The 14,928-nt window shown below is 34.2% G+C and overlaps 1 protein-coding gene across 1 annotated transcript; it reads left to right on the top strand.

Annotated features, from left to right (window-relative positions):
- The first annotated feature begins 6,421 nt into the window (after positions 1 to 6,421).
- LOC145006625 (uncharacterized) lies at positions 6,422 to 6,841 on the top strand. Its single transcript, XM_078965706.1, has one exon. It carries the CDS (start codon positions 6,422 to 6,424, stop codon positions 6,839 to 6,841), a length of 420 nt encoding a protein of 139 aa, XP_078821832.1.
- The last annotated feature ends 8,087 nt before the right edge of the window (positions 6,842 to 14,928 follow it).

The following is a 14,928-nucleotide window of genomic DNA, read 5'->3' as shown; positions in this document are numbered from 1 at the left end:
CTTGACATACATGCAAAGCTCACAAGGCTTTCCTTGGAGAAATGGCTCCTAAAATGGCATCAAAGTCTCATTCCCTCAATGAACCAACATAAAGCATACAAAATAAGGCTTTATGGACCTCTATGGGTCCAGATCTGGGATCTCTCACACAAAGGGACCTTATACTCATCACTACAAGCCATAGAAAGGTGTAGAAAACCCTAAAATCACAAATCTCAACCAAAACAGAAAAGGGAATTCGATTTGATACCTCTACAGTGAAGATACGAGCTCAGGAACTCTGAATCAACAACTCCCTTGACCTTCCTTTGTTGGAAATGATTTCTCCCTTGCAAAATCACACCAAGAATGCTCAAAAGGGCATTATCTCTCTCACTCTTCGCTCAAGCTCTCTAGAGTATCTCTCTCTGGATTGGTAGCCGCATAAGAGGGCTATAAGGTCCTTTAAATAGTCCAGATACCCGACTCGTCGAGTCCCTTCATTAAACAGGTCACAAAATCGTGATCCTACTCGACGAGTTGATACGTCAACTCGTCGATTCTCTTCATATCCCAAAATAAAATACTCAAAATTCCAGGTCTGGCTATCCGGATGTTACATAGATTGGTCTGGATTTTTTTTTTCTAGCACTGACTAGACTTTGACATGAGAAGAACGAACATTTTTTGATCTAATTCTCATGTCCATGGGTATCTCTAATGCATGGTATCTTATTCATACCCATATATGCTTTATGCTGCTATCTTTGAGTAATTAATAGCGGCTAGTTGTCAGCCTGTCATTATTGCTCATTGGATACTCTCATCTAGCGTTCGCCCACATCTATATGATGTATTATTGAGATTCCTTTATAAATCAAATGTTACGATATCTAGAGACATATATCTCAAAATTTCCATTAGAAATATTTTTTTGCATGTAATTTAATCTCCCATTAGAATATGATTGTAGATAATTAGACTATATACAGTCATCTGTACATTTAAGCAAGTGCCCTTTATTTATTAATCCCATATTTTTTGAAAACCCCATTACACAAGACTCGCCTTATACATAATTGCCTTTTTTTTCATTCTAAAAAAACATTATTGCATTTGCACGTAGGCCTTGCCCAACCTCTTGAGGCCCAAAAAGTTTTTGGCCCTAAAATTAAGAGAAATTGGCGTACGGGTTCCAATTCCTACGCTGGGAAGAGCTAAACTACGATCAACGTCTGAATTTTCTCGATCCTCAGTTTGGATCAGGTAAATAATTTCTCAAGAGCATCTTTGTTTATATGCGATTGATTTGGAAGGATTTTTCTATTAATGCGTGATCACAGACATAGTTAAATCACTAACAGTTAATGCTAATTAAACACCAACTTTATGGTGCACATTGTTCTGATAGATATTGGACGATGGATGCAATTCAATTCAACTTTAAAAATCATTAAAGTTTAATCATCTTCATGTTGTTCAGTTTTACTGTAAAAAAACTATGATTTTCTACTGCTCGCTTAGAAACTTGGGGTTGATTGATTCTCGTTTTAGTTAAATATGATTCTAAGTTGTTAGATTTAGGTTTCCATGAGTTTAACTTAGTTTCTTTCGATTTTCTTCTTTAGTTTTTGGGTTTTGGTATTTATATTTATAAAGTAATGAAATCAGGAATGAGTTAGTTGTATTAGATTAGATTTTTTTGGTCTTAATCCCCTGCCTAATATAATAAAAATTTTGATTTCGTTTGGTGTTATATCTCTTGTGGTATTTGATTTACGAAGCTCTCAAATTCAAATATATATTATTTATCTTCAAATGTAGGAATGATTAGAAACAAGAATGATGATGATGCATCATCTAGCCACGAGAAGTCCAAGAGTAGTGCAGCTTGGTCAGATCTTGACCATAATCTGCTATATTTAGTGATGATGAAACTGGGATTTGGTGATTATTATTCATTCCGTGGAGGTCTCTAGCACACTCTAATGAAAACATGTTTATGGCTTCCATGCCACCCATGTCCATAAGCATCATCTCTACTAATGAGAAAGCCTGCTATTTACAGGACTTTAAAGGAAGAAAGTTTAAAACCATCATTCATGGTTTTACCGGTGGGGAATGTGTTGGGTTATTTAATTAATCTTCTTCAAGAAGACAAACGACGCGCGACTTCTGGCTTGTGAATCCTGTCACAAGGGATCAACATCATTTCCCGAGGGACTACGATGATCATCGTACATTTATAGGCAGGGCTATACTTGTCTTTTCACCTTCAATAAATAAATGGGTGGGTGTTTGTTGTGGCAGACAGACAGATTAAACCGTGAAATATGGATTTCTACAGCGGGTAAAGGAGCATGGAGTCATGTCTCCTACACTCATGGGTTCATTGATTTATATTTTTTCAAAGGGAAGATATACACACTAACCGATGACATCTTATGTGAACTGCGACTGAATCCGGAGCCCAAAATGACGTTCCTAAAAGCTAAGAATTTTCCAGACCCGGGTTTCCTTCTTCCGGAGTTTGTAAGTTCCTGTGGGAACCTTTATGCGATGGATCAAGTCTTAAAGAATCAGCTTCATGAACTAGATTTTGGCCAAATGAAATGGGTGATGAATATGCAATTTTTCTTAGCAGTTTGAACTATGGTGCTGCTGTTATACCAGAGTCGTTGGCTCCTCGCTCATATGCGAGATCATGTACTGAAGCCGTTATTGAAGAAACCAGATTTTTTGCTGCAAACATGTGGTACTTTCCCCATGAATGTGTGAAGGTTGATCGAATGGATGAGTGAAGCACACTGCTCCTTTTGTTTAATCTTGTTAGGTTTTCCAAACATGTGAGATTAATAAATAAATGACTTTTGTTTAATCTTTATCTTATACATATCATCAATTATACACACACTAGCTGTAATTTCCCTTCCGAAACATGTCATATCACAATGAACACACAAAGTACATGTATCTATCGTTCGCAATTAAATATAATTTATCAGTAAACCTAAAAAAAGACATTGATGTTTCCTTTCAAATTTTATAATAATTTTTTAATATTGTGATATGAAATAAAGTTTATAGTGTGATGTATTTATTAGATCTTTATAAGACATACATAGAATCTAATAGCATAATCATCTTAGGCTTTATGAATTCTTGGTATTATTTCCGTTAAAAGTAGATTTTCCACATAACAAAACCAAAAAAATAAAAAAAATCAAAGCTAATGGTTAAAAAAAAAAAAGTGTTCTGATCCTTGTCAATTGACTCATAATATGGTTCGTAGTCAAACTTTAATCCAAGTAATGGTCAACTTTTTGGTCAATATTGGTGGCTCATAAAGAATTAAGATACAAGCTATGCATTAACTTACCACTATCCCTAGTGATTGACTCTGCCCAACAAGCTCACTACTAATAGCAACACAAAAGAATAAGGGGTTGTTTGATTTGCACTTACCCAGTCTGGTCAGAGTTGACTGCTGACCCGATCAGTAGTCAGACTGTTTGATGGGCCTCTATTGTGGTTGACTCGGTAAGCACTCCCTGACCAAAGGGCTGACTCGGTCCCAAAAAAAAAGATGTTGACCGATTACCCTAACACAAATCGCCGCTCATTCATTTTCTTCCTTCGATATTCAGCGCGACACAAGAATTGAAAGCTGCAGCTTCCGGTCACTTCACCTCCTGCGCCGACTAGGACTCAGCACCGGCGACGAAGCCACAGCCCCGACGAAGGCACTGCTCGACTGCAGGTTCGTCTTTTCTTTTTTTTTTTTTTTTTTTTTTTTTTTTTTTTTCTGAAATCCCAAAACCCTTCAATGTTTACAAGAATTGAAAGTTGCAGTTTCCGGCCACTTCACCTCCGGCGACGAAGCCATAGCCCCGACGAAGCCACAATTGCCCGACTGCAGGTACATTTCTTCGATTTTTTTTTTCTGAAATCACAAACCCTTCAATGTTTGTTAAATTGATAATTTCATTCCGAAATTAGGATTTGAAATTACTTCTTTCATTATTCTTGGATTCAATTAGAACAAAGGGTTAGCATGAAATCAAATTATAATGTGTTTTTGATGAAATCTGATTTTATCTATATGAAGGAATTAATTGCTTGTATATGAAATCTGCAACAACTAATGTGTGAAATCACAGCCCCTTATATAATTGTTAAATTGAATGAATTGTGTAATGTATGTATATATGATATGTTTATGTGCAAATGTGTGTATATGATATCTCCAAAGTATTGTATTCAAGTTGTATTATCTTTAGGTTAAACAAAAAAATATATGTTTTATCTTAAACAAAAAAATATATGTTGGATGATTAGATTTTTTTTTCTTTTTACAATAGACATGACAGATAAAAGAATTAGGGTTAGTTGGAAGTCGGAATTGGTGGACAAAACTTTTTTGGAAGCATGTATACAAGAATTAACAAGCAATGGTCGGGAGGGTAGCGGACTAAAAGCAAGCTCATGGGCTGTGGTCGCGGGGAAGTTGAAAACAGATCATAATTTTATTGTCGACAAAAAACAAATGAAAAACCGATACGACTATTTAAAAGCAAAGTATGCAGTGTGGTTAAAACTTAAAAACAAAACAGGAAATATATATAATCCCGTTACGAATTCTTTTAACATGACTAATGAAGAATGGGAAGCGGAAGCGAATGTACATTAATACATATTTTTTAAAGTAGATTATTTTTTTTACTACTTTAATAATATTTATTAAATTTGTCAAACAGTTGAACAAGTATATAGATAAGCTGAGAAATGCACCCCTCCCTTGCCCTGAACTTTGTACCCAACTATTCGACGGGGCGACCTCGACCGATGTTCACAGTTGGGGGCCATCTTCGACATTACCTCATCCCAATGAAACCTTTAGTACACATGATTTTGAGGATACAGAGATGGATGAGCCAGCACCTCATGTAGATACCCCAAGCTCAACAGTACCTCAACCTACTAGTGAGGAATCATCTGGGCGGACAAAAAACAAGGGGGGCAAACGAAATGGTCCTAAAGAAACCACACTTGATGATGAGTTGAAAGAAGTTGGAAAAGAGATTATCAAGGCTGCACAAGCATTCACCGAAGCAAATAATCTTGACAAGGAGATGGATGCTTGTATGGCAAAATTGACAAGCTTGGAGTGGGGAGAATATGATCCGAAATACACCACTGCTCTTATGTTATTTGCTGAAAGTGCTGGTAATAGGAAAATTTGGTTGCGCCTTAACTTGTCAACTTGTGAGTCGTGGGTAACAAATGCGGGAAAAAAATTTGGATTAGTTGGTTGACTTTAGTATTGACATGTTACGTTTGACTTTAGTATGTTATGGTTCATTGTTTGACTTTAGTATGTTATGGTTCATTGTTAGACATTAGTATTCCATGGTTTAGTTATGTTATGGATTGTTTTTCTTAGGTGCGGTTATGTTATATGAATTTATATGTTATGAAATGTTATGTTTTTCTTAGGTGCGGTTATGTTATGAAATGTTATGTTATATGAATTTATGTTATGGAGTGTTATGTTATTGATTGTTATGTTATTGATTAAAATGTAATCTGTATTTGACATCTAACAGGACACATGGATAAAGAAGGTGACTTTTTATATTTTCTTATATTCTCGTGGTATTGGTTGATGTTGGTCCGACAAAGGCAAAGAATAATTAAAAGAATAAGAGCTAGCGAACAGGTAGCAAAGGGATATGTGTATACGCAAGATTTGATACACGGATGTCCTATACAATGTTATAATATGATACATCTTTCACAAGATGCATTTGTACTATTATGCAATCACTTTACACAAAGAAATTGGTTGCAATCTAGTAGGACGATAAGCGTTGAAGAGAAGATGGATATGTTTTTACATGTTATAGGACATAATGAACGTTTTCGAGCCGTTAAAGAAAGATTTCATCACTCCACACAAACGATTCATCAATGTTTTCATGAGGTCTTACGTGCAATGATGTGTTTTGCACGGGAAATTATAGTTCCAACCTCGTCTAATTCAACAAGAAATACCTCAGAACGACATAGACGGCTAATGCAGATATTTCCCGGAGCAATAGGTGCACTAGATGGAACACTTGTACATGTAGTTGTGCCTGTTGATCAACAAACTCGTTATATGGGAAGAGGAAAAGGTGAATGTTATCAAAATGTAATTGGAATTTGTAATTTTGATATGATATTCACCTTTGTATGGGCTGGATGGGAGGGCATAGCACATGATTCTAAAGTTTTGAAAGAAGTTGCATTTAACCCAACTTCCGGATTTCCATTCCCTCCACCAGGTTTGTAACTTTACTATACGTTTTATTATCTAATATTATTTATATGATAAATTTGTCATACATCTACTGATAAATATTACCTTTGTGATGCCACATACACCAACACCCGTGGATTTATGGCTCCCTACCGCAATACTAGGTATTGGTTAGCTGATTTTCGAAGAAACAGAGCTTTGACTAAGGAAGAAATGTTCAATTATGCTCATGCACAACTTAGAAATTACATTGAACGTGCTTATGGTGTATTGAAGGCGAAATTTCCAATTTTAAAACAAATGGCTCCTTATCCTTTTCTAGTGCAAAGAGACATAGTCATTTCTTGTGTTGCGGTCCATAATTTTATAAGGAAATACGATATTGAAGATGAATTATTTACGAACTTTGAACAAAACACTATGGTTACTCATAATGTGGGTGGTGGAGGAAATGAGGGTCAACACATAGAAGGCATAGAATGGGGTTCCGAAGCCGTTAACTATATGACTAATTTGCGTGACCAGATTGCTAATCAGTTATTTTCAAATGGTTCACGTTAAACGGTGTACTTTTTTTTATTATGTATGACAATTTGTATTTGGATTTTGTATTACACTTTGTATTTGGATTTTAATTGATGTATGTTTAATTTGGATTTTATATGTTAATTTGTGGTTGTATAATTTTTTTATCCAACACAAGAGACGACACAAGGGTAATATGGTCATTTTTTCATTCAGCACGGCCATTCAGATAAATAATTACGAACTTTGAACAAAACACTATGGTTACTAATAATGTGGGTGGTGGAGGAAATGAGGGTCAACACATAGAAGGCATAGAATGGGGTTCCGAAGCTGTTAACTATATGACTAATTTGCGTGACCAGATTGCTAATCAGTTATTTTCAAATGGTTCACGTTAAACGGTGTACTTTTTTTATTATGTATGACAATTTGTATTTGGATTTTGTATTACACTTTGTATTTGGATTTTAATTGATGTATGTTTAATTTGGATTTTATATGTTAATTTGTGGTTGTATAATTTTTTTATCCAACACAAGATACGACACAAGGGTAATATGGTCATTTTTTCATTCAGCACGGCCATTTAGATAAATAATCAAACAGCATAAACTCAGTCAGATATGGACTCAGTCAGCATTTCTAACCCAGTCAGCTTCTAACCGAGTCAGCTCTAACCCAGTCAGCTTCTAACCGAGTCATCTCAAATTATACCATTAGACACTACCAACGGGCTAACTTAAAATGAATAGAAATTTGAAAAATATACAAAATGGGTTACCTACCTAACAAAATCAAGCTTTTAGTAATGTTGGTTTGGTATGTTGAAAATTCAAACATTTGACAACACTTACACTGAAAGAATTAAGGCAAAAGGTGTTTCAAGTGTTGCCAAGGAAAGTGATTGTAAACCGAATCAGACTTTGTCCAAATCCGAGAAGTATAAAAAATGCAAATCAAGAAGGGGAAATCGGACAAATAAGTGAAAACAGAAAATATAATGTTTGAGGTTTAATTTATTTCTTTCGTGTCTAATCTAGTTATTTTCCCTAACTGCATAAAGTGGATCATCAAAGTGATATTCACAACAGATGCAACATCCTACAGATTGGATTAAAATGCAATTTAAGTAAAAAAAAAAACTCTTTAGGATACCCGCAAATCTTTCTCTTTTTAATGTTATCACTATCACAGGTCCTATGAAATAACATAAGAGATGAATTAATTTCAATGTTTTCTACTTGTTATTACTTTGGTATGAAATAAAAGAAATGTAGACATGGAGAGAGCATTTACATGTAGCATGAATGCCTCTTTCCTTATGTGCACCAATGACAATTTAGAAGAAACTAAGCTAAGGAGAAAGTAAATTATAAAATAATGTTAAATTAAAAATCAAACAATTATAAAGACTTTGCAAGAAATTGGGTCATACCATCCATTTGATCATTTTGTAACTCTTTCCCATAGCCACGGACATATCAGATGCTGGAAATAAAGATCAACAATGAAGTTCAATGTGGAAGTTTTAGGAAAGAAATTCGTCAACCGACAATTTAGCATGAGCTACCGAAAAAAAACCATGTATAATATCATAATGAAATTACTCAATTAGTTTTAGATCAGACTAAGGGTTGTAAGACAGCTAAAATGAGATCTTTAGAGAATAAAAAAAAGATTAAAATCAAGAAGATGCAAATAAAAGCATAAATATCATATCTAAAAAACATGGCATAAATAAATAATGGTGGGTAGGTTTTTACTTTAGTTGCACGTAGGAGGCAACATAGAGATACAAAGTGGATCTAAGCCAACAATATATTTAAATTTTAAAGTATAAGATGCCCTGAATTGCAGTTGACATCCATACCTTGTAAGTTGTTGTAACAATTTAATTTCATGGTGCTTTAGGGTTTCTGTGGTGGTGGGGGTGAGAGGCATAGTTGGAGATGACATTTGTGGTTGGATTTTCATGGTTAGGGTTTATTTGGGAGAAGGTGTTTAGGCTTTTGAAGGCGCGGTATTTGTAACGCCCGTAGATCCGGGCTAGTCAATTTAGAGGCAATAGGGGTCGAAAATGACTTTTCGAAAAAAAAAAGATTATTTAGAATAAATAATCTTAACCAAGTTGTAGAATATGTCACAAGGTTTCCGTACATATAAAGAACGCCGAAATCCGAGTTATAACGAAGAAGTTATGGCCCGTCGAAGTTTCGCGACGGAACCGGCACGGCACCGGGAAGCGTAAATAGTGAATTTACGATGGAGGACTTTTTAGCCTTAGTGATCTAAATGAAATTCGTAGAATATGTTAAACTAAGAGCGTCGATAAAAAGAACGCCCAAATCTGACTTCGTATGAGGAAGTTATGATTTTTCTAAGATTCGGCTTAGCAGTGTACAGCCCGAAACTCGAATTTTAGTTCGAGCGGTTTTTGGCTTATGCGACCTAAATGAGAGTTGAAGGTCTCATTAATAGAAACTCAACGGTAAAAAGACAAACGAAAATGGAGTCCGTATGAAGGAGTTATGAATTCTTCGCGGTCATTTAACAGTCTAAACGCCTCCTACTGTTAAATTGGAGATCGGTCGAGAATTAGCCGATGGAGTCTAAACAAAAGTTGTAGATCTTGATTTTACCTACACATGGATATAAAGAACGTCGAAAACGGAACTCGTATGCGAAAGTTATGATTTTTCTAAGTTTGAAGGCTGATACGCGATAGGGGGTGACGTGGCACCACCAGAATTGGACACGTGGCACCACCAGAAGGCCACCACATGGACCAACTCGGCGAGTAGGTCCCCCCTACTCGGAGAGTCCATCAGATTCCACCCCTATAAATAGAGGTGTCGGGTTCCCTCATTTCCTCACCCCTCACCCCTCTTCTTTCTCTCTCTAAACTCTCTCTCTAAGCCTCCCTAACCCCCTAAAGCCTAGGGTAACTCCCTAGCACGAGGCGGAAGCCCCGGAGCGCCCGATGGCTCCAAGAAAAGAGCCTTTCGGCTCAGGAAACGCTGCTCCAGCGTAGCCCGGTTTTGCGAAAAACCCGTTGTAAGTGAGCTACGCCTACGCTAGTTTTAATATAGCTTCTAATTAATTATAGTAACATTACTAGGACCTGAAAATAATTATTTGGGCTATTATTATGAGTTATATCGAGTGTTATTTAACGCTTATATAATAATAATAATAGCTAGACTATTAATTAGTCACGGTTATCGTTAGACTAAACCCTAGTGGTATTGATACTAGGTTTTATCGAAGGAAATTGTTTTGAGAGTATCGAAGCGCTGTCCGAGTGCTGAGTCACCACCTAATCAGGTGAGTGCATATTCCCTTTCATCTTACACATAAATATGAAGTATTTTAATATAAATTACGTACTATGTGTACATATTGTCTGGATACTTGCTGTCTATGCTGAGTGAAAGATTTTTATACATGTTTTAAATGATTTAAACTGTATACGTATTTTATATCTACAAAACGTTTTGGGAAAAACATGGGTAGATGAAATAGTTGTTTTGTGATAACACGATGGGATACATCAGTGTTGTCAGTGATCTAGTCATCTAGTGGAGTATAGATGACGACTATGGACGATACTAGACGGTCCAGTGGAACGATAGCAGTTTCGTAACATGTAGGTATTTTCGAACTGCGTGCTCATTAGGTATTTTTGAACTGAGTGTGTTCACTACGTATCTTTGAACTGAGTGTGTTCACTAGGTATTTTGAACTAAATGTGTTCACTAGTTACTTTTTAACTAAGTGTTTACCAGATGTTTCGGACTACGTGTTCACCAGATATATTCTATAAGTCTTGGTAACGATGGACTTCGTGTCGATTCCTTAGGATGATCCTTAGGAATAAATAAACGAGGAATAGCTGATTCTTAGGGTAGATCCTTAAGACTAAAGAAGATAATGGGGATGGGTAATTGGGTTGATTGTTTGATTGTTTAAAGATAATAATTATATTATTGTGGGTTGAAAACCCTATATACTCACCAGGTTTCCCAACCTGACCCACTCAGTTTATTTATATCACAGGTGTTGATATCAAGTCACTTTACACTGAGAGATTTAAAGAGATGTAGATCACTAGTGTAAATAAATGTAAGTTCTGTTTATGCTTATGTTTCTGTATTAACGATGACATCTCAAACAGTTTGAAATGAATAAAATACGTTTCTTCAAAAATGTTTTAATAACGTTCTGGGAACAAATTCCACAACATTTTTATTAAAAGAAGTACTCTGATTTTTATAAAGCATAAACAAAATCGGTCTTTTCTGGCCGTAAAAATGGGGATGTCACAGTATTGGGTGTTTTTTCAGTGTATGGCTTGACTATGGAAAAGAAGGAAATATGAAGATCGAGAGAGAGCGAGAAACCTAGAAAAATAAAAAGCCCCCTTTTGGAAAGAGCGATGATTTTGGAGAAGTGAGAGAGGACTCATTTAAATTAGGGAATATGACTTATCAAGGTAATTAACTTTTCGGTATGTTCACATGTGGGTAACTATCTTTTTTTGTACATATGTAGGTAACAAACTTTTTAGGAGTGTTCACATATGACTATTATGACCTGCTATAACAGGTTAAATCCTAAATGTGAACACTTTCAACAAGTTTGTTACCTAGATGTGTGCAAAAAAAATAGTTACCCAAATATGAACAAAACGAAAAGTAAAAATTAAATTACATGAATGGTCCCTGTAGTTTGGGGGAATTTATGGTTTTGGTCTATAAGTTATTTTTTTAAACTTAAATGATTCCTAATGTTTATTTTTGTTGCGCGTTTGGTCCCCATCTTACTTAAAAATACTATTGTACCCATATTAATATATTTTTTTAGTTAATTTTTTTATCTATGTTTATTTTTTTACATATTTATAAAAATTAATATACCACACATATTTGTATCTCCTCGGATGATCCCTACTATTTATTTTTTAATTAATTTAATTTTTTAACTCGGATGGTCCCCTACTATTTAATTTTGTTACGAACTTGATCTCTGTCTTACCTAAAAAGATTATTGTGCCCTTATTAATTTTTTTTAATTAATTTTCTTGTTTATGTACTTATGCTTTATATGTTTAAGAAAAATTAATAGACCTCACATATCTGTATCTCCTCACCATTCCATCTTTCATCATTCTCAACTTCTATTTATTTTTCATCTTTAGTGATATCAACGTCTTCATCATCACTTCTTTTTTCGGTCCTTCAACTCCGTCGAAACAACACCACAACCCACTAAATATGAAGAGACAGTAGGTTATGGTGTTGGTTCACCAGAGTTCAAGTACCAAAAAAAAAGGACGGTGATGACGTTGATGTTACTAAAGATGAAAAAGAAATAGAAGATGGGGAGGATCAGAGATGAGATGGTGAATGGTAAGACTCAAATTAAATTTCTCAAATGTGGTTTCATGTTTACGGTGATAAGATACATATATGTGGGGTATATTAATTTTTTTATAAAAAATAAATACATAAATAAGAAAATTAATTTAAAATTTTAATAAGGGAAAAATAGTATTTTTAGATAAGACAGAGACCAAACGCGTAACAAAAATAAACAGTAAGGATCATCCGAGTTAAAAAAAAAAATTAATTAAAAATAAACAGTAGAAATCATCCGAAAAGATACAAATATGTGTGGTCTATTAATTTTTTTTAAATATGTATAAAATAAATACATAGATAAGAAAATTAATTAAAAAAATAAATTAATAAGGGCACAATAGTATTTTTAGGTAAGACGGGGACCAAACGCGCAACAAATTCGAGTTAAAAAAAATAAATTAATTAAAAATAAACAGTAGAGATCATCCGAAGAGATACAAATATGTGTGGTGTATTAATTTTTTTAAATATGTATAAAATAAATACATAGATAAGAAAATTAATTAAAAAAATAAATCCATAAGGGCACAATAGTATTTTTAGGTAAGACGGGGACCAAACGCGCAACAAAAATAAATAGTAGGGATCATTTAAGTTAAAAAAATAAATTAGGGTCCAAAACCACAAATTTCCCCAAACCACAGGGACCATTCATGTAATTTAATTTTTAATTTTCATTTTGTTTATATTTGGGTAACTATTTTTTTTGTACACATCTAGGTAACAAACTTGTTAAAAGCGTTCACATCTAGGATTTAACCTGCTATAGCAGGTCATAATGATCATATGTGAACACTTCCAAAAAGTTTGTTACCTACATATGTACAAAAAAAAGATAGTTACCCAGATGTAAACATACCGAAAAGTTAATTACCTTGATAAATCATATTCCCTTTAAATTATGCAAGAATCAATTCAAATTTTCCATTTTTCCTGAAAGTTCGGGGAATAGCTTATACGAGTCAAAGTGGTTAAAGGGAGCCGATCAAAAACATGTGCAATTTATAACTATACCTTATGCTATATCATTCGTATAATTGGGTTGAGTTTAAAATTTTAATATTATTTTATTAATAGTTATTTGTACTATTAGTTTAATGGTTTAGACGTTTTAAAAAATATTATTATATTCAATTTATTTATAAGAACAATGAGATTCTTTTATAAGAATATATATATATATATATATATATATATATATATATATATATATATATATATGAGTGGGTGAGTGTATATGCTTTTAATTTTATGAGGGATATATATAATAATATCCTTAAACATACTTAATTATTAAATAAAATTATGGAGAAATAAGACGAAATAATGCTCCAAATAAAGTCCAAACCCATCTAGGGTTTGAAATGTTGGGTGGATGGGTTGGACACATTGTATCCACGACAATACGGTTAGATCCAGTTTTTTAAAATAAAAATTATTAATTATAGACAATATATTTATTAAGTAATTTTAAAAACAAATCAAAATCAATATGTTGCTTTTTCTGCTTTTAATTACCTATAAAAAAAATACTTAAATGATGATGAAAAATGACAAATAGGTCAATCCGTAATAGCTCATTCCAAAAGTTATAACTTCGTCACGTAATTATGGATACATACTAACAAAGTAATTGGCTAGAAATCAAATTATAATGATGGTGATGCATCACCATCCAGTAGGAAGAGTAGGAAGAGGTTGACGACAACCGCACCTTGGTCAGATCTTGACAACAATGTGCATTTTAGTGATGATGCAACTAGGAGTTGTTGATTTTGTTACATTTTGCAAGTCATGGAGGTTACTTGCACTCTCTAATTGGAACACATTTATGGCATCCAAACCACCTATGACCATACATATCTCTCGTGGTGGTTATAACTATAAGAGACACTGCTACCTTGAGAAAGTTGAAGGAAGAAAGTTTAAAACCATTATTCTTGGTCGTATCGAGTCTTTTAGAGAATCAATCAAGGGCATCATTGTCTTTTAACCTTCAATCTCTGAGTGGGTGTTTGATGTTTTATGTAGATATGTAACGACAATGGAATATGGTTTTCTACAATGGGTAAAGGAGCATGGAACCATGCCTACTCCCTTATGGAAGTCGAGGGTTTCAGGGGAAGATATATACCCTAAACGGTAGGCCTGGCAATTGGGTTGGGTTCGGGTTGGCAAGTCACGGTTTGGCGGGTTAGAAAACATAAACTCAACCCAACCTATATAATATATTGGTTGATGGGTTGGCGGGTCACGGGTTGGTGGGTTAGAAACCTCAACCCAACCCAACCCATATAACTCGTTTAAGTATATGGGTTCGTGGGTTCACAAGTTAATGGGTCAAACCCAACCCGTATAACCCGTTTAATAAATAAACAACACATTTTAAAAAATGAGGTTTTTTAAACATAAATTCATAAAATGATTAAAGTAATTAACATAAAAAAGCTTTTCAACATAAATTCATATATTCAATAACATCCAAATAAAAATGAAAAATAAAGACATTCATAGAAAGTAGATGTGTTCTTCGTTCGTGACTCGCGAAAATAACGATATGTATTTTTTCTTTTTCTGATTAACGAACCTGTGACATCCCTATTTTCACGGCCAGAAAAAACCGATTTTGTTTATGTTTTATAAAAATCAGAGTACTTCTTTTAATAAAAGTATTGCAGAATTTGTTCCTAGTAAAACATG

The sequence above is a fragment of the Lactuca saligna genome, chromosome 7 (assembly GCF_052625555.1).
Source record: "Lactuca saligna cultivar CGN05327 chromosome 7, ASM5262555v1, whole genome shotgun sequence".
NCBI lineage: Eukaryota > Viridiplantae > Streptophyta > Magnoliopsida > Asterales > Asteraceae > Lactuca > Lactuca saligna.
The sequence above is the reverse complement of the archived record's forward strand: the minus strand, read 5'-3'. Positions and strand labels throughout refer to the sequence as shown.

Bases quoted from the DNA above. Each gene is read 5' to 3' on its own strand.
- LOC145006625 (XM_078965706.1), top strand. From the start codon at position 6,422: ATGGCTCCCTACCGCAATACTAGGTATTGGTTAGCTGATTTTCGAAGA.